Source organism: Thermobia domestica, chromosome 8 (genome assembly GCF_964235325.1).
Source record: "Thermobia domestica chromosome 8, izTheDome1.hap1.1, whole genome shotgun sequence".
In the NCBI taxonomy this organism is placed as follows: Eukaryota; Metazoa; Arthropoda; class Insecta; order Zygentoma; family Lepismatidae; genus Thermobia; species Thermobia domestica.
The window spans coordinates 193,838,899-193,864,262 of NC_137461.1; the positions used below are offsets into that span (position 1 = coordinate 193,838,899).

At 36.6% G+C, this 25,364-nt stretch overlaps 1 protein-coding gene across 1 annotated transcript in view; it reads left to right on the forward strand.

Annotated features, from left to right (window-relative positions):
* Positions 1-25,364, forward strand: part of LOC145693403 (ATP-binding cassette sub-family C member 4-like) — a 242,808-nt gene that overhangs the window by 93,433 nt on the left and 124,011 nt on the right. Inside the window, exons 10-12 of the mRNA XM_081769370.1 lie at positions 3,865-4,071; positions 7,177-7,463; positions 8,838-9,021. Of these exons, the coding sequence (XP_081625496.1) occupies positions 3,865-4,071; positions 7,177-7,463; positions 8,838-9,021 (678 nt within the window). The remainder of the gene's footprint in view (positions 1-3,864; positions 4,072-7,176; positions 7,464-8,837; positions 9,022-25,364) is intronic.

Consider the following 25,364-nt stretch of genomic DNA (forward strand, 5'->3'; position numbering starts at 1 on the left):
ATACGAGGGTGGGCTGATAAATTCTCGGCCCGACCCAGAAGGACTTGAGCTGCAGGCATGAAAGTGTGAGGCTATTCAACATAGTCCCCTCGAAGGTCAGCACACTTGGCACTTCGATGCTGCAACTTCTCCAACCCCTCCAAAAAAAAAGTGTTTATGATTTCTCAAGATCTGCAAAAAACTGTTCCGTAGCTGTTATCACCTCTTCATCACTGTGAAATGTCTATCCTTTCAGTGTTGTTTTGAGTTTGGGAAACAGATAATAATCAGAAGGGGCAAGATCTGGCGAATAAGGTGGGTGTTCAATGCACTGAAACCCTAGGTCTCTTAGAAAATCCATTGTTCTGCCAGCCTTGTGAACGGGAGCATTCTCCTGCAAGAACAAAACACCTCGTGTCAAATTTCCCCGGCGCTTTTCTTTAATAGCGTCCTTTACCTTAACCAGCAGACTGCAGTAATACTCCGCAGTTATGGTTTGGCCCTTTGGAAGGTAGTCTGAGAGCAAAACACCATCCTTATCCCAGAATATTGAGGCAAGCACCTTCCCTGCGGACTTTTATGCTTTGAAATTTTTGGGCCTTGGAGATCCTGAGTGGCGCCACTCGCATGACTGCTGTTTGGTTTCCGGATCAAAGTAATGCAACTTTGTTTCATCCTGGGTAACAAGCCGATTCAAAAATCGTCCTTGGAGTTCGCAAAATGCCGTAAAGTCACCTGCGATGATCTCACACGTTCGCGTTTCTGATCCGCGTTCAAACATTTCGGAATCCATTTCGCAGAAAGCTTGCGCATGTCCAACTGATCAAGGATTATTGACGCAACACGTTCTTTGGATATGTGCACTTTGTCAGCTATCTCCTGAAGCGAAATCCGTCTGTTGTTCAAAATCAGGACATGAATCTGGTCCACTTTTTCCGGAGTTGACACTAACACTGGCCTGCCACACCTGTCATCATCTTCTGTTGAAAATTCACCACGCTTGAAGTTCGCACACCATTTCTTCACAGTGGAGTATGAAGAGCACTGTCCGCCCAATGTGTCTAGCATGCAACCATGGATTTCCTTGGGCGACTTCTGTTGCAGGAAGAAGAACTTCATTACACCTCGTAACTCCTCTTTGGTGAATTTGACATCTGGCTCCGCCTTGGTTCATTCAATTACCTGTAAACTAAAAACCGTTCATGGTAGAATCGTGAAATTTGATACTTCAACATATAAAAAATCAACATTTTACATGACATCAATTACATCACGGTAGTACATTCGGAAGGGGGTCAAGCCGAGAACTTGTCAGCCGACCCTCGTAATTTGACATTTGGTTCACCAGAATACAAAAACATAAGAACAAACACTAATTTTCTTGACGAAACTATACAGTAAAGAGAATTTTAGATTTATTTACTGTCAGCGGAGAACAACCAACAAACAGCAGTACGATGCCGATACATTCAATACGCAACTGCCTCTTGTGATCATAGACTGTTCACTGTGTTTTGATATCCGAGAGATAACTTGAAAAGCAGTTAAAGTCGACTATGCTCACTTTTAGTTTCGCTCACTTTTAGGAGAACTTTCTCATGAACATACATTCTCTACACCGAGACTGATTATTGAATTATGACCACTTACCTCATAATCAATAAGTTCTCCTTGTGCCTTCTGAGGTGGGAGGAATGTATGCGGTCTTCAATGTTGAGATGGAAATAGAGAATGTCTCGAGAGATTGTTTGGACTGATCCACGATATCCGACAAGTGTTTAAGGGAGCTAAGATCTAAAGAGTTTCACAAGTTTGGCGTTCGAGTGCCAATATAGTGAAAGAATACGAGACTGCTGATTGCCGAACCATCGACAAAACCTAATTGGAAGGCGCAAGCTTGATTGTCAGTACATGCATTGCATTCACCGACTAGTACGGATATACAAGCACACCATGATGGAACTGCTCACTATCCAATACAACCGTGTGAACTCGGAAATATTCCTGTAATTCTGATGATATTCCTGGAGACCTTTTCGGCATCACTAGGTCGTCACACAGGTTCAGTAACACCAACAACTAATCTTGTGCAATGCGTATGTGGATTGGACGATAGAAGATTGATAGATGGTCAGCTGGTCTGATTAGCCGCTTCTTTTACTTCACACTAGGACGTGTTTGCTAGAAGCCCCATGAGATGCTGGAGCCCTCGTACATAGTGTCAACTGTGCAGACTAGTGGCAGTGATTATACGGTAAGTAGCATGTTAACATGAGAGGAACTATATATTATTGTTGTAGTACAGGCTCCCTTGGTTCCTACTCCAAAATTGGAAATTTCTTCATCGCATGGAATTAACGTTGAAGCTTCAGCCTAGCGGTGAACGAGACGTATTCATTGCTCAGCCAGTACATCGCCACGTAGAGGATATTGAGTTCTTTTCTTAAACTAAATCACCCTTCTTACGATTTATCATTTCTGTTACTTCACATTCTTTACAAAGCAAATTTATCACAATTAACCTTTTTATTTATTTAATAGGAAATTCTTTATTGTAAATTTAAAGTAAGTCCATAGGTAAGTAACAACCTTCTTGTCACAAAACATTCGCTTATCCTTAACTTCGTAAATTTTTCTATTTCATCGGTGCCTGTACCTTGTTAATTCAACACCCTATAAAGTTTACTTTTGGACAAAACCTTCTAATTTCACATTCACCATTACAGTGTTTGCTTGAGGTACGACATATTCACTTTGCTAGATCGTTTATACTCAATGATTGTGCATTTTCTGCACACCAACATGACACCTTTGCAGCGAATGTCAGAAGCCAGTCTGAAGAAACTGTTGATATCCAAATTCCTTCTTTGGTTTTGGTATTGACAGTTTCTGTCACATTACTGTGTCATTTCCCGTCATCCGATTGGATAAAGGTACCTTCTGGTTTCGGAAGACATGAGTGGTAAGCTGACTCATTGTTTGGAACTTTTCCATGAAGTGACAATTTGGTCCTTACGTATGTCAGGGCATCTGACGTCATAACTCACCCAGAAATAAAACCATATGGACTTCTTTTCGACGGTAATTCAGATCTTAATTTTAGATCATCGTTTAATTTTAGTAGACATCGTTGTGTGGGTGCTGTCCTAGTGTACAAACTCAGTCTAAACTGACAGAAACCGTGGTGTATATAAAGTGGTGAGATATAGCCATAGTCGTAAGTTGCAATTTCCTATTCTTACCTAAATTAAATATCTAAATAACTGCTAGCTAAATTTCATCTTTGAAATATTTCCGTTTTATATCATATTCTAAATCATTTTAGATTTTCGTAGTTGGTATGAATTTGCCCAGTTATGAAGCATTTCTTGGTTTTATAGCAAGTGTGGAGGAACCCTCCCTTTATATTTGATTACCTATTTCAACGAGTTAGTTCTCACCAATATGCTATTTTATGGTTTAACGTGTGCTATTTCCATATAACATTCTGGAATTTAACCCGAGACATGTCTGAGAGAAGTGTCTCAAACGGAAACGAACCTAGGATATTTAATTAGATAACATTTTGTGGTTTAACACTATGGTGGTTACAGACGAGCTCAATACTAGTTTCCGTTACCGCGACCTGCTGGTAGACTAAGTACATTCCAGCATCTTGTATGTTTTTCTCAATGCGATAGAATCCTTCTAAACGATAATATGCCTAGCCATCAGATCTCATACTGCGTAGAAATGGGTCGAAGAGTGCATTGAGAAATTCCAACCTATCCCGTGACAATATTAGCTAATATATACTACAGATCGTAAGCATTAATAGTCTAAAAGTTTTATATTTGATTATATTCAGTTGAACAATTTACCGAAATACTTTTTCTCTTTCTGCAGAAATTTCTTCTGAGCGAGGAACATAAGAGACGCCTATCAAGTATTATTCCTCACGCACACCGATTCCGTGACAACGCCAAAGTGATTGTAATGGATGTCACTAGTCGGTGGGACTCCACTCCTATGGACATCATGCTAGCTTCAATCAACCTCCAGGTTAAAGAAGGCGAATTGCTTGCCATTATAGGCCTTCCACGAGCTGGAAAGGTAAGAGAAATAACGTTTACATAAAAGGTTATCTGCTTTTGGAAAGAAGTGAGCATCCTAAATTTCCTTCAATAATTTGACAATACGAAATTAGAATATATTACCCACTTGAAAACTTTTATGTGCCCTTTGTGGTCAAGTGGGTAATGAACGTGCATTCTGTGCGCATTATTCGTGATGTGATTGAGGGTTGAAAGAGACTACATAAAAATTCAAATAGTGGTTCGAATTCCACTTTATGCAGTAGGCCAGTGCAGTCTTCGTGCTGAAAAAGGAGTTAAACTCCAATCAATTAAATTTAATTAATTTAGTGTTATGTACTTGTTTTATCTTCTCATAACAAAGATGGTCAACTTCCATTCATATATATTGATTTCTAAATGTGGCGTATGTATGAAGTATGTAAATATATATATCGATATATATTTACAATATGTAGTTTAAGATTGCATGGTTTCCAATATTCCAGAAAGTCACTACAAAGGTTACTTGATGTTTAATTACAAATTCAAAATTATAGAAAATAAGAGATTACACAGAATAAGTAAAATATTTTTATTGTTCCGCAACATAACGTTTTTGTAGTGTGCAATAACAAATTAAAGTGCAGTGTACCTGAATCTGAATGGAAGGATCAACAGTCGAAGTTTAATTTTGCATAGCGCGTGGCTGTAATTTCTCTTGAGGTTCCCTAACAGAGAACGCAAGGTGGTGATGCAATTGACAAGGACATTCTGTTTAATAAAGTTATGCGGAACAATTTCGTGGCTGCGGTACAAAGATACTTTACACTTTTTTCAAAATGACTCATCGGATGTATCAATGGTAAAAACTTTCGGCGAGATTGAATGCCTGCACAGTACAAAGAGTGTTGGTACTTCCTCACATCAAAACACAGATCTTTTCAGTGACGATGCTAGAAGAGGATAGGGAAGCCGAGAGTCCCGCACGTGGCATCGTCCACCCCAGACGTGTTGTAATGTACGAAAAGTAATATAAAATTATGAAGTATGAATTCTTAGAAGAATTAATAGTAAAATAAAGTATGAATTCTTGACGTGAAAGAACCAGTAATGACGACAGCTTTAATTTCTTGGGAAACAGCATTTTTTGTATACCGACGTGAATGAAATTAACTGAAATTAACAGAACGTACCCCATAATTTCTCGACTTTAGAGTCTCGTATCTCTCTTATTTGACAATACTGATAACCCATCTTTTGCTTACTTTTTTTCGCGTTATATGCCAAATGTTTTAATGTAATAAAATGGTATACGTTCTATTTGAAAAACTATAAGTTTGTGTTGGGGTGACAACACTACTTGTGTGACACAACTGCCATGTTCTTTGTTACGTGTTCCCCTCCCATACGTATCAGGTTACCTGGACACATTTTTCATTTTCTGCTTTCTTCTGGCGTTTTAGGAGTATAACTCGGCACAACCTCACCTGGTCACTTCCTGCTATATGTATTATACGTAACGGGTAAACGAGGTATTTCCGCACCGAGTGACTATCACGACAATGATTAGCGATCCACAATTAGTAAGGTATCAATTTTTATAAATATCTAGCTATCACGATTCATATACGTCCTTTGTTAGTATTGTCTTTTATCATTTACCCTGAAAATTGATTACTTCAGATTAAATAGCAGTACGTAAAGTTAGAACGGGTAATCCCCGTAAATGGAATGTAAAAATACGAATACATATGATCCTTTAGAGCAAAGTTTGTACTTTATATAGACCAATTAAAATAATTCTCTTATAAGTATGAAGAACATTATTTCTCGATCTAATTATAATATTCAAACAATACTTCCTTTTTTCCTTTACTGTAGAAGAATTGCCATAGAAACATTCATATTTTCAATGAGGAATTTAATGATTAATGGATTGTGTTTAACGTGTTTAAAATGTGCTTTGTGCTACTTTTGATTTATAATTGCATAAATAGATTGCTTTATCCAAGATGGCTTATAATTTATCAATGAAGATTTCCAATTTCTACATACTTTTTAGAAAAACAATTTTGAAACTTTGCCGCTTTACAGATGATAGAAAAAAAATAACCACAACTGTAATTATGCAAATCATCTGCATAACAGCTATTTATGTACGTTTGCCGAAAGATCTAGCATTACTAGTGTAAGTTAATTTTCCTACGATTTGATATCTGCAGTGGTGAAAATGAATGGCTAATTTATAAGTGACTATGTATAAACAATAATAAGTATGCGTAAATAAGAAGAGAAAAAGTAAACTATATATATATTCCATAATGTGCATGAATTAGTTTGCTTAACGCAATAGAATTTTACATAAATTATTTGGCAGGTAAAGTACAATGCAATAGCATTACAAAATATTCAGTTCAGAACATTTTCTTTTTTAGTGTACATTGAATTTAATCATTCTTTAGATAATATTTGAGTATGCTCTTCAAATTAGTAATTCTCCAGTACTCTTTATTTCGTTTGTAAGTCTACTTCTTAGGAAGAACATAGACTATAATAAATTTCAAAGATATCTGAAATGTGTTTTACAAAGACATTACTCTTACAGTATTAGTGTAGCACTTAATACTAGTGTAAATAATAGGTTTTATAAATATATGCATCAGAAAGTTATGACTTACAGGTGACAGCACCAGTATTTACAAATAACTTTTGCTACTATTAATAGTATATCGGTTTTGTTCACAATGCTCTACAACTTGTAAATAAAATACGTACTGATACTAATTTCTATTAAATAGAATCTCCTTCAATGTCATGTAATTTTATCTTCAGCTAACTGCTTCTGATTAACATTTTTGGAAACGCAGTACCGTACTATAAATAAAATATAGTATGGAAATGTATCCGAAACAACCTTTGTAATTAAATGGCATGACTGATAGTTGCTATGTATTATTATAACACTACTTTAAATTGTAGCACTTGTACAACGTTTAAATTCTAAACAAATTATATTTTGCTATCTATAATCAGCAGGAGGTTATTGAAGCTTACAACAGATGTTTTGTACATTTTTACTGGGTTTTTAAAGATGTTTAAATAAAGATTTTAATTCATGCGACATTCTATTTTGTTTACATAGTCTTCCTTGCTGTACGCTATTATGGGAGAGCTCCCTCTATGCCGAGGTGGTGTATATGTTAAGGGACGAATGTCGTATTCATCGCAGAGACCATGGATTTTTATGGGCTCAGTGAAAGATAACATCACCTGCGGACAGCCTTATGACGAGCAGAAGTATCGCCGAGTTATACAAGCCTGTGCATTAGTTAAGGATTTTGCTCTATTACCAAACGGAGACAACACTTACATTGGTGACAATGGATTTTCTCTCAGTAAATGCCAGAAGGCTAGAATTAATTTAGCAAGGTACAGTAAAGTTCTAAATAAACAAAATCATTTTCCTAAATTAATGAATATTGGTTTTATGTGGCCGTAATTGGTAAAGAGGTTTATTCATAGACAACGCATGAAAAAGTGAAACACATAATTGGCTTCATATGAGTCTATCCTTCCTGTTTAAAATTTTACAGAATCATTTACTCTTTATAATCATATCACATTATTTGTTAAATGTTGAAATGATTTACCTTAAATGTTTTAAATATTGTATTTAGTGCATTATAGTATAAGTTAAGGTGTCACAAATGAATTTCAAAGGATCATTGATGCACATTTAAAATTAAATTTGTCATTCATCTCACAATTCGAAAACTTACCTGTGCCTTAATCTTTATTTTCGTCTTATACTTGGACGATTCCTTATTCAGTATACAGTGGTATATAAGTACGCGATAAATATGAGACAGTAGAAGAAAAGTATAATACTTTAAGCATCAATTTTGGCATTCGTTAAGAATGCTTTCTGAAGACGTTTATATTAACAAATAATCTAATAATTTAAATCCCTAATTATTTATCTTGTTTAATACAAATATTTCAAATTAGTACATCTTTCAGTCAGCCCATGCTGCACATTTTATCCCTGTGTAGAAAAAGATAGTAGCATCCGTAATTAATTCATTATGAACAAATGATCTTTAGCTGAGTGAAAAAATCGAAAATATTTTTGGTTTACATATGAATGTATAAATATATATGTTAATTCTTAAAATTCCTGTATTTTCTTATTTCAAAAATATTTCAATTATAAATAGCTTATTTAAAAAATATTTCAATTATAAATAAACTGATCAAAGTTCATGGTTTTCAGTCCAAAGAACAATGTTCTTAGGAATTTGTCTTTTCGATAGCACTTTATCGAGACTTAAGAGCTTCTCGAGGCAACATATAGAAAATATTGCTGTCTTCTCGAGGCATAATATAAATCATAATATAGTTATATGCATTTTACTAATGTACATATAAATTTCATTTCATATAAAATGTTTAATAGCAGTAAAAGAATAAGACGAGTGAGCGAAATACTAAATTTAGTTGTACTACTTTCTTTCGTTTATTTTTTTTTATGAAGTGGCCTCGTAAAATAAAAGTATTGTACTTAAAATGTTCTACAACAAATAACAATGCTTTGAAATACTTTTGACAATTGAAAATGTGTTAAATGAAGCCTTTTGATTATTTTTATGCACACTATCTTCTGTAGTAGAAGCGTTTTTATTTAATAAATTAGTGAACTGACTCTCCGTTATCGTTTTCAAAATCTTTTTCAACTATATAACTTTGTTCATATTTTTATTCTTATAATATATGGATTCTAATTATGTTTTTATGGTTCACAAGGGCATTATACAGGAAAGCAGAAGTCTACCTCTTAGACGAGCCATTCTCTGCCGTGGATGCTACTCTAGGTCGTTACATATTTCAGGACGCTATTCGAGGGTTTCTGAAAGGAAAAACTTGTTTATTAGTTACTCGTCAGTATCAATATATCCGTGAAGCTCAAAATATATTGATTTTGAGAGACGTAAGTGAAAGATACATATTACTATTTTTCATTTTAAATGCATAAGGCTATGTTTAACTCAAATATCAATTTATTGCAATCATTTGAAAGGTTCTACCGCTCTAGTGATTAGATTCTACTAGAGTTGATCACATTTGATAAAATATTTCCTGTATTTATTTTTACATTACCATCACTCTACTTAAGTCCCCTCTTTCTTCTATCTTGTTTTTTAAATTTACAGTTGCTACTCATGTTGGTTGAGAAAAGTTTTAAAATTTCCATATTGCCCACGAACCTATGGTTGAGGTGAACAAGAAGAAGAAGACTTGTGTTGGTACATTTAAACATAGTATATGTTTAATATTAAGAACGATTCACTTGAATTTCATATTTTAGAGCTATTTTCATTAAGAGGTTATTCTTTCTACAATGATTCAAGGCAATTATATTGATTCTTATATTTTTTACGCGTTTCATTTAGATGTAGATCGAGTTTATAGTTTTATCTATCTAGTGAGAATATCAGGTTTATGATCTCTGTCAAACCTTTTCGATTATAATACACTGATTAGTAACATTGTCTTAAATTGAAAAACTAAAATTAATATAAAAAAAAATAGTATTCTTGTACATTATCAAAAAACACTGGAGTTCATACCTTTAGATACTCTTTATGATTTACATCACATTTCGGATTCCAGTTTGCGTCAAGTGAACTTTGTGCTGAACAAACACCTCGTGCGTGGATTTTCTCGGCGTTCTCCCGTTTCTTCATACTTTTTACATTCCACAATTTCATTCGTTAATTAACATATTCACCTTAGCGTTTGTGCATAGTCGTGGAATGTTAAGCTCAATATATATATATATATATGTTAGGGATGGCCAATTCCGGAATTTTTACTTTCCGGAATCCGGAAAGTAAAATCGGAAAAATTCCGGAATTCGGAAAAATTCCGGAATTCGGAAAAAATCCGGAATTCAGAAAAATTCCGGAATTCGGAAAAAATCCGGAATTCGGAAAAATTCCGGATTTCGGAAAAATTCCGGAATTCAGAAAAATTCCGGAATTCGGAAAAATTCCGGATTTCGGAAAAAATCCGGAATTCAGAAAAAATCCGGAATTCGGAAAAATTCCGGAATTCGGGAAAATTCCGGATTTCGGAAAAAATCCGGAATTCGGAAAAAATCCGGAATTCGGAAAAAATCCGGAATTCGAAAAAAATCCGGATTTCGGAAAAATTCCTGGAATTCGGAAAAATTATTTTTTTTTGTAATTCTAAGAATGTATGATGCAAGTTAAGCTGAAACTTACATCCTAAAGTATACACTACTCAATCTTCCCATGGTTAATGAGATGTAGTCCAAAAGTACGATGTACTCCTAATATTTAATTTTTGTTTTACTGTGATATTGTCCAGAGGTAAGACATATATCACACTGAGATAAACAACTTGACATAATGAAGATGTTATCATACGTAGTTTTCCAGAAAATCGTGAGAAACGATTTTTTATGAAGTTAAAATATGCGTCGCTTGTTGCCAGTGTGATGCAATTGATAACTTTTATGCTGGAATAGTCTTATTATTATTATTATTATTATTATTATTATTATTATTATTATTATTATTATTATTATTATTAATCGTTTATGTACTGTAAAAGAAAAATATGAACCGTTAAGTAGTAGATTTTATCTGTTGTTTTTTGATACCTTCTAACAGTAATAACAAATTGCTTGTAAATACGCATTGATTATCAAGGACAATGGCATATTAATGTAAGGACTACTCTGCAGATTAGCAATAAACAATAAACAATAACAGATAAACAATAGTCCCCCCCAAAAAAACTAACTAACTTGGGCACGTCAGAATGTTCGCGAGAATATAGGGACGCATTGAGACTAGCAAAAAACGTGGTGTTATTATTACTCAAAGGGCGGTACGATGGAGGCATTAACGTTAATGTTAATGGCACCAATGAGCACTTACTTGCTCAAACGGTTAACCTCATTTTTGAGATGATTCTTAGAAGTGGGCGTGTTGGCATGCAGTTGGAGTACTAACGATTTGCGTTACTATCGAACACTAACGTAGCACTAGCGACGTTTAAAGTCGAAATTGGAGTCTGACATAAGTGGCTTGTCAACTTCACGGACATTATATTTTCCTTGAATGCGAGAATTTTGCGCCCGGGAAATTTGCGCCCTACCACAAAAATAAGAAAAAATGCGCTCGCAATATATTTGCACTGGGATGTTTGCGCCCTACCCCAAAAAGAGGGGAAAATGCGCTGGCTATATATTTGCACTGGGATGTTAGCGCCCTACAATTCAACTTATTATTGTATTGTGTAAAGTAACTTCCACTCGCACTTGAACTAGGCTTGCCTCTCATCGTCTCAGTGAGTTACTCCATCCGTTATAATATTCCGAACAAATGAAAAAAAAAAAAAATACAATTTTAGTTCACTAAAGGGCAATCCATACAAATACAATTTTTCATTATACTACAAAATTTACAATAAACGTATAAATGACTGATATATAATTATTTATTAATATATCAAAGAGTATAATTTAATCTACAAAAGGCTGTTTGGCTCTACCCAGATATCTCTGTTCACAATCCTTGCGAGTTGTTTGGCTTTTCAGGACACAAAATATAGAAAAGAAAATGTAAAGTGAATGTAAAATCAGTTCAGTAATATTATCAAGAAACTATGTACAGTGTGTTTACTTGCTGGAATTACACTTCAAACACACAATTGTGTTCAGTCGTTCTTTCAGGAAAAATGTTCCGGGGGGCACATTTAGTATTCCAGAGGGGGGTCACTGCTGGTACTATTCTATTTATTATTATATTATAGACGTATTATTTTGGTCTCCTCTGAGGGGGCACTCTGAGAGCTCTGGGGAGGAGTAGTAATGGCCTTACTTTGCCTCACTTTTTGGCCCCTGGGTCCCTGCCTCAGGACCCATGGTCAATGGCCCAGGGTCAATGACCTAGGGGTACCATGGCTCACCCCCTAAAATTTGGCAGGGGTACCTAGGACCACCCCAAGGACCTATGGTCCCTGGCCCGTGTCAATGACCTAGGGGTACTTAGGACCACCCCTCTAGATTTTGGCAGGGGTACATAGGACCACCACCCCCCCTTAAATTTTGGAAATTGCCAAATCTAAAAATTGGGTGTGGTAGCCTAGGACCACAGTATGTACCTCTATCAGTATTGGGTGTCTATGTCGTTCCCTTTTATGAGTAAAAAATTGCCAAAAATTCAAATTTCGGAGGTTTTTGACCTAATTTATCCCCTTGGATGAGGTATTATTACCCTATATGGTTATATGGGCGTATACAGGGATTCATTCCCTTTTATAAGACATGGATATATTAATGCACCCCTTGAAATTTTTGGGAGGAGTACTTTGGCCCACCCCTTCAATTTTGGAAATTGCCCAATTTAAACATTGGGTATTATAGTACAGGACCCTAATATGTATTATGATAAATTTGGGTGGTCCACCTCGTTCCCTTCTAGGGGTACAAAATTGCCAAAATATAAACGTAAGCAATACGTAGTACCACGTGTTTGGTTTTTGGTCGATTTTATCCCCTTTGATGAGGTGTTATTATCCTATATATATAGTTATATGGTCATGTATAGGGGTCCATTACCTTTCATAAGATATGGGTATATTTGTGCACTCCTTTAAAAATTTGGGAGGGGTACTTTTGGCCCACCCCTTAAATTTTGGAAATTGCTCATTTTATATATTTGGTATTATAGTACGGGACCCTAACATGTATTATAATAAATTTGGGTGGTCCACTTCGTTCCCTTTTAGGGGTACAAAATTGCCAAATTTTAGTACAACCACGTGTTTGGTTTTTGGTTATTTTATTCCCTTGGATGAGGTCCTATTACCTTATATGGGTGTATACAGGTGTTTATTTTCCTATTGTAAGACGTAGGTACATTTGTGCACCCCTTTAAAAATTTGGCAGGGATGCCTTGGCCCACCCCTTAAATTTTTTGGAAATTGCCCAATTTAAACATTTGGTATAATAGTATAGAACCCTAATATAGATCACTATAAATTTTTCGGTGCTCTATCTCGTTCCCCTTTTAGGGGTATAAAACTGCCAAAATATAAACGTAAGCATTACGTTGTACCACGTGTTTGGTTTTTTTGACCTAATTCATTTCCTTGGATGAGATCCTATTACCTTATATGGTTATATGGCCATGTATAGGAGTCCATTCCCTATTATGAAACATAAGTACATATGTGCACCCCCGGGAATGGTACCTTGGCCCGCCCCCTTAAGTTTTAGAAATTGCCAAATTTAAACATTTGGTATCATAGTACTGGACCCTAATATATATTACTACAAAATTTGGGTGGTCCACCTCGTTCCCTTTTAGGGTGCATTTTGTTCCGCTTTAGGAGTGAACCTTGCAATCGTCCCGAGTTTGATTCTTGGAAATGTTGAATTTAACGTCCCCGCGAAAACGGTGAGAGATGATAGGACGAAACATGAACTTACTTGACTGAGGATTGAAGCAGTGACCTCATACAGTAGAGACAAGCGCTGAGCCATCGTACACGTGTGTTGATTACTATGCAATAGTCCCGAGTTTGATTCTTGGTGCTAGTTTCAGGAAATGTTAACGTCCCACTTGAAACGATGATGAGAAATGAGAAAACATCATAAACTTACTTGCTTGCGGATTGAAGCAGAGATCTCACATATTGGAGCCACTATGGCCCATTGAGAAGTTCAGTTTTTTGATTACTATGTCATGGTCCCGAGTTCGATTTTTTTTTGTGTGTGTGTGTGTGTTAGTTTAAGAAATGTTGAGTTTAACGTCCCCTTGAAACGATGATGAAAAATGATAGGAGGAAACATGAACTTACTTCGTTGTGGATTGAAGCGCTGAGCCGTCGTACTCCATTCAGTGCGAACAGTTTCGCGTATGAAAAGAAGACGAACAGATTATGTTACATTACACATTTCAGTGCGAGCAGTTTACACTAGGTTTATGTTTCATATAGAAAGATAGAAGATCTGCGTTGTCATCTTTTTACTTCGTGTGCAACTTTGACCTTGAAGAAAACCTTGTTGACTCAGTGCTAGCATTGACGTATACACATAATCTTATTGTTTAGTTGGCTGTATTTAGAGATGAATCAGACATGTAAGGTTGCTGGTTCGAATCTAGTTGTGTTCGCTGTAACTCAGGGTCTGAGCGATACTTACCGAAATTTTTCCAGTGTTGCCAACACTATCAGAATGAATAGATTCATTTAGTCGGAGCAGTTTCGTGACGAAAACAGAATTTTGTTTTGCACACAAAAATTTTTTCTGAAACAGAATTTTGTTTGTACATAAAAATTTTTTTCTGAAACAGAATTTTGTTTGTACATAAAAATTTTCTGAAACAGTTTTTGTTTTGTACACACAAAAAAATTTTCTGAAACAGAATTTTGTTTTCGTACACAAAAAATTTTTCTGAAAACATTTTTTTTTCGTACACAAAAATTTTCTGAATCAGTTTTTTTTTCGTACACAAAAAATTTTCTGAAACAAAAATTTAGTTTGATTTTTTTTTTCGCAAAACATTGATTTATTTTATCGGTAAACTGATTCAGAAAAAAGAAATTGAAATCGCAGTACAGGAAAAAGAATTTGATTTTAGGATGTGAAATAAAAACACAGAATCATGTTTTTGTACATTTATTTTTAGCATGTGAAATAGAATACAGAATTTCTTTTTCTTCAAAGGAAGACGTGTCCGTGACGGGTACAAATTCTGTAAAGAGAAAATAAAACATATGAATATACATGGTAATATTTATTTTGTTTCCTGTGAAAGAAGAAAAACAGATTATTAACATCGAACTAACTGATCAAGAGAGAGTGAGGTGAGAAAAGAAACGCAAATGTGACGTACCTGAATTCCTTTTTTTTTTCTCCACGGGTTTCTGCAAGGTGATGTCATCTGAGTTTTTGTCTTCGCTGTGGCCTTGTTGAAGCATGTCCCGTGTTGCGTTGATTCTTTGCCCGTCTTTGGGAGGTGATGTTGGTGGGATTAGGGGAAAATATGGCTGTTATTCTGTTCTGGCTTTTTTATACCCATAGGGCAATGTCTCGTATGTGTCTGGTATTAATCGGCGTTTTTTATAGTTGAAACTGTACTTCTTTTCTTCAGGTTTTGTGACAAGATGATGATCGTGGGTTCTGTAAATTTTGTGCGGCGTGCTAATGGAGATTTTTTCACTCGATTGATTTATGATCATTTGCTCCAGACTATTGAAATTTAACTTTTGACTTGCAGTATAATTGAGTGTGAATCCACGAATTTTGCATACATAACTGGTTGATTTCGTGTCGGGGTTGTAGATTTCCAAGGCGTACTGTTTTGGGCCACCAGACACGAATTTTTTAATGTATGCTTTTGGTCCAATTGATTCAAGTTCATTTGACATTGAACCAAGAAATACTTCTGGTTCTATTGTGGGCTGTGATGGTCGCTGCGTGAATATCACGGAATCTGTATCGAAATATAGTACTCTTTCTTGCAGCAGTTCTAAATATTTGTAGAGTTCCAGACGAGCTTGACACGTTGTAAATGCTCCAAGGACAACATTAGCATTGTGATTTTGTACTGGAACATCATCTTCATACTGCCAATAAAGGTATAACAACGAATCATTAACAGGTAAAATTTGGTTGACTTTTATGTCTGGAGCAGTTAATTTTTGATACAGTTCTTTGGGGTCGTTAATGATGGTCGTTTGGCTGAAATTGTCTCTTATAGCGAGTCGTCCCCAGAAGGCATTCAAACAGAGCTTTGCAAGACTACGACGTGCTGAATTTGTCATTATATTTGCTGCATCTAAAGTTATGCCTTCCCGTTGTTGTACCACTTGGATATACTGCTGCTTTTCTTCTTCGGTGACGCAATTGGCAGGCCATCCAGAAGCTTCCAGCTTAGATTTCAAAAATGTGTTAATGTATTCGCTGAATAATCCGCCAGTCTTGGTTTCTGGATCATATACGGTGATGTCGTAATCCCAAATTTCGTAAATTTCAATGACTTGATACCCAAGTTCAATGGCTTTTTGAATTTCATAGGACACCCATGTTCCTGTTAGACTTCGTTCACTGTCCGAATGTGTACATTCAGAATCTTGATTTAATGCTGTGGCACAGGCAGCACAAAGTGGAAACAACAACTTCTTATTTGAGCGAAATGGCAGCACTGGATGAAACACATTTCTGCTAGGCAAAATCTTCAACTTGACCAATCCGTTGACAGTTTGAATGTCGGGCATTTCTGGATCTCCCTGTAGATATATTCGTGGATGCCCTATTGGATACCGTCCACATTTATTGACATAAGGATACAGGGAGACGATATCCAAGAATTTTATTTCTTCGCCTTCATTTTCATTTGCGACGTGATACAATTTAATGGCATTAACACGGCCACCATAGAAGCTGTCTCTTGGATTTAATGGTGTCTTATTAGTATAAGGATGTGTGCTTAAAGAAGAGGCCAATGCTGGATTGGATTTTAACACTTGACGAAATTCACATTCCCACATTTCATGTACTTTATATCCCATGGATCGTAATAATTTCATTTTACGCTGTGTTCTCTCGTAGCGATAGTTCATTGTTTCTTCGGAGTTCTCATAAATGGGCTGATCACGGCCTGTAGGGACACATAGAGGACAGCCGTGAATTCTGCAACCTTCAAATTCATACACGTGTTCCTCTTTAGTGTCAGGATCTTTGTAGTAGCCGTCCAGATGAAAACCAGCAACATAAACTTCTTTTCCTCTCGCAGCATGTTGAATTGAATGACCCTCTTTTTCTTCCATGTAGGCAAGCCACTGCAAAGCAATCCGTGACTGATTGTTTCTGTGACGATATCCACGTGCAGGGAGAATGCTAATAGTATTAGGTTTTAAGAAATTTCGTCGAAATACTAAATTGCACGCACTCGCCAAAGTGATAGCCTCCAGGAAAGGATTGACGTGAGTTTCTTGTTCAAAAGTGGTCATGAAAGATATACAAGCCATTCGAAGTACGTTGACGTCCTGGACACAATAGTTTACCAATTCTTCTTGGAAAATAAACGTATCGTTCTGGTGTTCGTTGTACCATGTCATGAATTTTTCTCGTTCATCCACTTTCATTTCATCTGCACCATAATAATGGATGTCCGGTAATTTTCCCACATACGTTTGATTTGCAGCAGTATTAAAAAAGTGTGGAAAATATCCTTTGGTCGCTGGTAAATGAAATGCCTTGGATAATTTACTTAAAGCCATTGGCATGAAATTTAAGGAGTCAATAAACGATAAGTGATTCACTTTCATGCTTAAAATTTTTGCTCCGTTCAAGATCAAAGTAGGTTTCAATTCATGTTCTTCCACTAAAGATTTAAGAATAAAATGACCATCATATCCCTTACAATTATGTGCCAAAGATACAATAAGTTTGATGTTGGGTCGTGGTTGACGTAAATACGCAAGAAAGGCATTGATCGGATCATCTTGAAAAATATGTTCTCGCTGTCCACAAACTTCACACGGATGATGTATATCCTCATCTTGAACACAGTTGTAACATACTTGTTGGGCCACCAGTAAATTGGGCTTATGAATGAACGTGTCTTCATCGAAGAAAGTATCCTGTGTGGCTTCGATATCATAGAAGACAATCATAGCCTTCTTGGCATGTAACACTGATGGAACTCCAGTTTTTAATTGAGTCGTATCAGGCTTCATGTAGCATTGGTGGGTAGACGTAACATGTTTATGGCACACATTACAAAAATAATCAGTACAATCATGTTTTCTTTCCCCTGTATGGACAAACGAATAAATGCGTAGACATTTGGCACACTGTTTCACCATCTTGCATATTGGTTGGCCTTTATGGTATGGTACAGTCAGATGATTTGTATAACATGTTTCACCATAAAATTCACGATTGCATTCTGGGCACTGCTTCTCCGTATTGGTCTTACTGCATGGCGGTTTCTGCAAACATTTTTCACACATGGCCGAACAGTTCTTGACGTGTCTATTAAGATGATCATATTTTTTGTGGCATGCAGCACAGTAATAGTTGGTAGAAAAAACGGCCGTTAATGACGTGATGATGTCATAATGAGAATTGATGCACATTAAATTGATTGGAATCTTGTCTTCGCCACCCGGTCCTTCATACAGAATATCTTCTCCTGAAAAACTGGTGTATACGGTAAGTTTATAATTTGTCAAGTAGCGTTGCAATTGTCGCAATTCTTCCACGGATCCCCCATGGTCTAAATTCACTGATGATCGAGACAAAAGTTCATGTACGTCAGGGAGAACAACACACTTTCTCTGGTTGTGATATTGTCTGTACAGTTTCTTATTTGTATCCTTATATTTCTTTAGGCCAATAGCAATCACAATCGCATACGCTAAACATTTCTTGTCGGTGTTTTTTACTCGTAAAATGCCTTTCTTGCGTTTTAATAATTCGTCGTTTGATAAAAGACCTCGACGCACCAATCCAAATCCACGGGGCACATCCACATGATGAAAATGGACAATGAACGGTTCGTTCATGAGAAAACTATCGTTACTTTGAAGGATGCGATCAAAGGATGCCCATAAAGTCTCCAGTGTCAAATTACTTGCATGCCGGAAAGATAAATAAAATGGCTTGTTCTTCTCATCGTGGGATAAAATCGATAATCCAACCATCGATGATTCGTCGACGTTTTCCAATAAATAATCCAACATCTGTTGAAAGGAGGCCTGAACCCACTCCACAATATCGGTGCCACTGGTCGGAGCATTAATTTGAATTTCCAGCATTCGTCCTTCAAGATTAAAACGCCGATAATGTCTATTGATTTCTCGCAAGACAGTAAAGCCAGAAGTAGCCATATTCAAATAGGGAAAAAAGGTAAGGTAAGCAAAAAAAGGAATAGGCAAAGAAAAACAAATATCTAAAACGAAAAGAGAAAAAAAGCACGAATTAAAATTGAATTCAGAGATCACTACGTTATCAAAATGACTACACGATCAATCCTAAAAGAATGATCATATCTCAAATAGTTCTACTACTGAAACGTTTTATTGTCGTCAAACCCGGACCAACATCAACATGTAAATGACCTAAGTTTCTGTAGTGATAAAAAGAATGAATGAAATTGTTTTTCTAACTGTGCTGAAAGAATCATTGTAGTAAGCATTTTTTCCTCTGACACTGAACTTTAAAACGTATGACGAACATGAAACGAAAACAAAATCTCATGCGCTTGCTTTTCTCGAGCTAAGGCAAGAAAGACTCGAATTCGTTTCTCGGCGGGAGATCAGATCCCACATTAAACTGTAGGTCCACGTCTCACGTTGTAGGGAACAAATTCGTGCGTAGTTTCTTTGTTTACTTTCAGAAACTGAGCTAAGTGGTTAGCGTTACGCACCTCTGGCCCGGGTTCAACACCCAGTATGCGATCAGATTCAACATTAAGCTGTATTCCTAGCCCCACTACTGAAGGGACGCTAAAACCAAAATCAACAAATTTTCTCGTGCTTACTTCTAATGTGTGGGATGTGGCCCGGGTTCAACACCCAGTATGCGCTCAAATTCAACATTAAGCTGTATTCCTAGCACCCCACTACTGAAGGGACGCTAAACCAAAATCAACAAATTTCTTGTGCTTACTTCTAATGTGTGGGATTCCTAATTCGATCCCCGGTCAAGTTATTCTTCCATTTGCTAAATATTTCGTGTTAAAATAAAACAATGATAACAATGTTATCCTCATGCAAAAAAAACACTCCATTGATGTTAAGAAAACGCAGTCGATACTTACCTCAAATTCAAGGAACGGAGTAAAGTCACGCTGTCACTAGAGGTACACCTACGTTCATTCAAGATCTTCGTGGAAGTAGGATTTGAAAATGAAATTAAGAAATTTATTTAGGTCTAAAACGTGTTCAACTATAAAGTGACATCACTATCAGCCAATCAGAAACGAGGAAAATGAATCAATGACATCACGGAGAACCAATGAAAACACAGCTTTCATCATGAGCCGAAACGTGATGTAAGAAGCAATCTGATTGGTTGTGACATTATTCACGTTTTTTCTCCTTATACATCAATCGTTACGACATCTAGTATCGCAATTTTGATAATGACATCATACCGTTGACTCGTTAGTTTCTTACGACATTCAAATTAACACATCTAAAATGTGATTCATTTTCCTTAAACTTGATTGAAAAAATGTAACACTCATCGATATGTTACGAAACTGTCTTTGACATAAATGTAAAGTTGAGCTTTAAAAGTCCGTCAGCTGAGAAAAAATGCTGATGTAGTAAAAGCAGATTCTGCAATTTCACAATAACAAGCTTCTATGCGTAACAACAAGCAGAAATGTGTAATGTAACATAATCTGATCATGTTCTTTTTCATACGCAAAACTGCTCGCACTGAAGTTGGCATGATGGCTCAGCGTTTTTTTTTTTTCTGATGTGTGAGGTCTCTGCTTCAATCCGCAAGCAAGTAAGTTTATGATGTTTTCTCATTTCTCATCATCGTTTCAAGTGGGACGTTAACATTTCCTGAAACTAGCACCAAGAATCAAACTCGGGACTATTGCATAGTAATCAACACACGTGTACGATGGCTCAGCGCTTGTCTCTACTGTATGAGGTCACTGCTTCAATCCTCAGTCAAGTAAGTTCATGTTTCGTCCTATCATCTCTCACCGTTTTCGCGGGGACGTTAAATTCAACATTTCCAAGAATCAAACTCGGGACGATTGCAAGGTTCACTCCTAAAGCGGAACAAAATGCACCCTAAAAGGGAACGAGGTGGACCACCCAAATTTTGTAGTAATATATATTAGGGTCCAGTACTATGATACCAAATGTTTAAATTTGGCAATTTCTAAAACTTAAGGGGGCGGGCCAAGGTACCATTCCCGGGGGTGCACATATGTACTTATGTTTCATAATAGGGAATGGACTCCTATACATGGCCATATAACCATATAAGGTAATAGGATCTCATCCAAGGAAATGAATTAGGTCAAAAAAACCAAACACGTGGTACAACGTAATGCTTACGTTTATATTTTGGCAGTTTTATACCCCTAAAAGGGGAACGAGATAGAGCACCGAAAAATTTATAGTGATCTATATTAGGGTTCTATACTATTATACCAAATGTTTAAATTGGGCAATTTCCAAAAAATTTAAGGGGTGGGCCAAGGCATCCCTGCCAAATTTTTAAAGGGGTGCACAAATGTACCTACGTCTTACAATAGGAAAATAAACACCTGTATACACCCATATAAGGTAATAGGACCTCATCCAAGGGAATAAAATAACCAAAAACCAAACACGTGGTTGTACTAAAATTTGGCAATTTTGTACCCCTAAAAGGGAACGAAGTGGACCACCCAAATTTATTATAATACATGTTAGGGTCCCGTACTATAATACCAAATATATAAAATGAGCAATTTCCAAAATTTAAGGGGTGGGCCAAAAGTACCCCTCCCAAATTTTTAAAGGAGTGCACAAATATACCCATATCTTATGAAAGGTAATGGACCCCTATACATGACCATATAACTATATATATAGGATAATAACACCTCATCAAAGGGGATAAAATCGACCAAAAACCAAACACGTGGTACTACGTATTGCTTACGTTTATATTTTGGCAATTTTGTACCCCTAGAAGGGAACGAGGTGGACCACCCAAATTTATCATAATACATATTAGGGTCCTGTACTATAATACCCAATGTTTAAATTGGGCAATTTCCAAAATTGAAGGGGTGGGCCAAAGTACTCCTCCCAAAAATTTCAAGGGGTGCATTAATATATCCATGTCTTATAAAAGGGAATGAATCCCTGTATACGCCCATATAACCATATAGGGTAATAATACCTCATCCAAGGGGATAAATTAGGTCAAAAACCTCCGAAATTTGAATTTTTGGCAATTTTTTACTCATAAAAGGGAACGACATAGACACCCAATACTGATAGAGGTACATACTGTGGTCCTAGGCTACCACACCCAATTTTTAGATTTGGCAATTTCCAAAATTTAAGGGGGGGGGGGTGGTCCTATGTACCCCTGCCAAAATCTAGAGGGGTGGTCCTAAGTACCCCTAGGTCATTGACACGGGCCAGGGACCATAGGTCCTGGGGGTGGTCCTATGTACCCCTGCCAAATTTTAGGGGGTGGGCCATGGTACCCCTAGGTCATTGACCCTGGGCCAGGGACCATGGGTCCTGAGGCAGGGACCCAGGGGCCAAAAAGTGAGGCAAAGTAAGGCCATTACTACTGGAGGCCAGTGTTCCCCCAAAATCATCTCTGGAAGAAGCAGTGATTGCGTTGATCCGTTGTGTTCTTTTGGCTTATATTGAAGTTTATTCTCCCCTTATATAGCCACAATGAAAATAAATCACAAATGGCATGGTTGTGGGGGGAGGATTGTTTATGTTGTAATGTCAGCCCCTCCGAGGAAATGCGTAAGCTCCAATAGGTTCTTTTATTTCGCAGGACTCAAACTTCCCGGTGGAGGTACATCGCAGGCGCAATTTTCCCTGTTCTTGAGGTAGGGCGAAAATTTCCCAGACGCAAAATTCTCGACACCGTTCGAATGACCTCGGAAGACGATATCTTTTTCAATACTTTTTTTATATTCTTTTACTCGAGATTTTTTCATAGCTTCTTATTAAAATACTTACTAACATATCCTCATTTTATTGTCCTAACCAATCAATATGGGTATGTTGTCAGTAAAATATTTAGATTGATTGAGCCTCTGGTGTGTAACCACAGTATTTCATATCATGCCCCCATTAGAAATCTTGGCTAAACGAACCAATATATGTTGCCAATAAAATAGTTTAGAATGATTGAGCCCCTGGTAAATAACCACAGTATTTCGTGACAGACCCCCCCCCCTTCCTATTACCATATTCTAGCTACGTGCCTGACTCAGCTAATTCTCTACATTCTTTACCAAGCTCACATTTTCTAAAGCGGAAAATGCTCTCTAAATACCTAAGCTCATTATTTTCAGCAGATGCACAAACTGGCATGAATGTTATATATGTCGATTACTGGAAACCGCTTCTCGCTATCTATTACCATATTTACTATATAATGATTAACGTTAAAACCGGAAATGGTTGATTTGTACCGCTTCCGGTTTGAATATTACATTCATCAGGGAACTCGATTCTTAACTATTGACTCTGTACATCATGGCCAAAATTGATTGGTAATCCATCAGATAGTTCTTGAGACTGTTTGTTTCACTGACGAACAGAATGAATATATGGCTATAGAGTTTTGATAAACTAAATTCGTTAATGAGTGATGATGGAACAAATACAAGAAAGGGAACCAAGAGTACCACCGGGAAAATTTTCGAACACAAAATTAGCCATCGAAAACCCACATGTCCTGGGTTAGAATACCATAGATGAAAACTCTACCACTGAGTCATCAATCACCCGCTTATTAGTTTTGTTAATTATTATATTAATATAAATTAATGAATGCCTGCTTATGTTAATTATTGAACAATTACATTGTATACTCCGTAAAGTCAAAAATTATAAATTTGTATTTACTGTACATACAGTGAGCGCAGAAAGTGTTCGCACACCTATGCTATTGAAACGAGAATGCCTGCGAAAAAGAAACAGAAAATTTAAGAAGTGTAATAACACACACAATATGAATAATGAAAACTAAGCTTTATGAATATATCAATAAAGAACCACAAAGACAAGTTTAATGGTCAGAAAGTAAATAAATTCCGTAGAAAATGTATAGAGTAGACGCCACGGTGACCCACCATGAACCACCACCCACGGTGACCCACCATGAACCACCACCCACGGTGACCCACTCTGACCCACTACCCACCATGAACCACTCTCATCCACTTTGACCTACTCTGACTCACCAAAATCCATCGTCATCAACTCTGAATACGATCCGGGCCCTCTTTTGAACTGACTAAAGAGTTTACACTTGTAATAAAACAAGACTGAAATTGTCACTAATCGGAGTCAATCGCTCAAGCACCACTGTTACAATAACGGTGGATGTGACCTTTACGATATAAAATGGTAAAGTGTTTGTCAGTGAGGAAATTGAAACAGTTCGAGGTGGGGGGAAATCAGTGTGTGCCTAAAATATACTTGTACTAAGAGAGTATTCTTGCAAGTGTTAATTTCTGAACGCATTCCACAAGAAACTTCTATTCGCAGGAAAATACCTCTGTACAATATGGAAAATGTTATGGTTTCTCAGTTGACAGTATTTTTCTCACAAAAGACTTGAAAAATCAGTTGCTCATAGGGTATAAAGGTGCTCGGTTACCCTATGTGAGAGCATTTCCATAAAGTATGCTCATAATTGTAATTTGTGTAATCACTAAAACACCACGTTAAATTTAAGTTACAAATATCCATAATTGCAATTATTATGAAGATTCATTCAAAGTAGTTTACCTAAAGCAAAGAACAGACTTACTAAATATTAAGTACAAAGTTGAATAACACAAATAAGCCATTAGTAATACAAGTATACATTTTCCGTAACTCGTAATTTTCCACCTTAAAACAAATCTGAAATCGGATTTATTTCCTGTTGGTAACTTTTTGGCAGTAAATCATCCGCAGTGGAATGATGTCCATCCTTCAGCCAAGAAATAACTAGCTCGTCTACTTTGAGCTTGTCTAGCGGTGGGTCATTAACATTGATGAGCAACAAGTTAGACAATGTTTGAACACTTAGTCTATTTCTAATATCAGTCATCTGTAAATTCATAAGGGGAAATCCCCGTTCTCACTCTGTCGTGGAAATTGATAATACTTCTACCCGATTTCTGCAACTTCTCATCGACAATCTACTTGTTAGACTTAAGTCTGATAACGATTTTTCTTGGTCAGGTTTGAAATACTTAGGAAGAAGCATCATCTCTCTATTACCATACAACATCTTTTCCATATCGACCATGTCAGTTGGCAATGTCGACCCATGTAGAACAGAAACTTCATCTCCCACGCCTTTGATAGGGAATCTTGTGAATAAATTATCAATTAAAGCCTGATAAACTGATGATTTATTTGTTTATAAATTTAATTTTTGTAATTACACATGAAGGTTTGATACCATTAGCAAGTTCCCTCCCCCGTCTAGAAAGCGAAAGAGAACAAGGTTCCTGGAAAGTGTTCAGAGGTGAACTGGAATTTCCCTCCTTCTTCAACTTCAATTACCACACT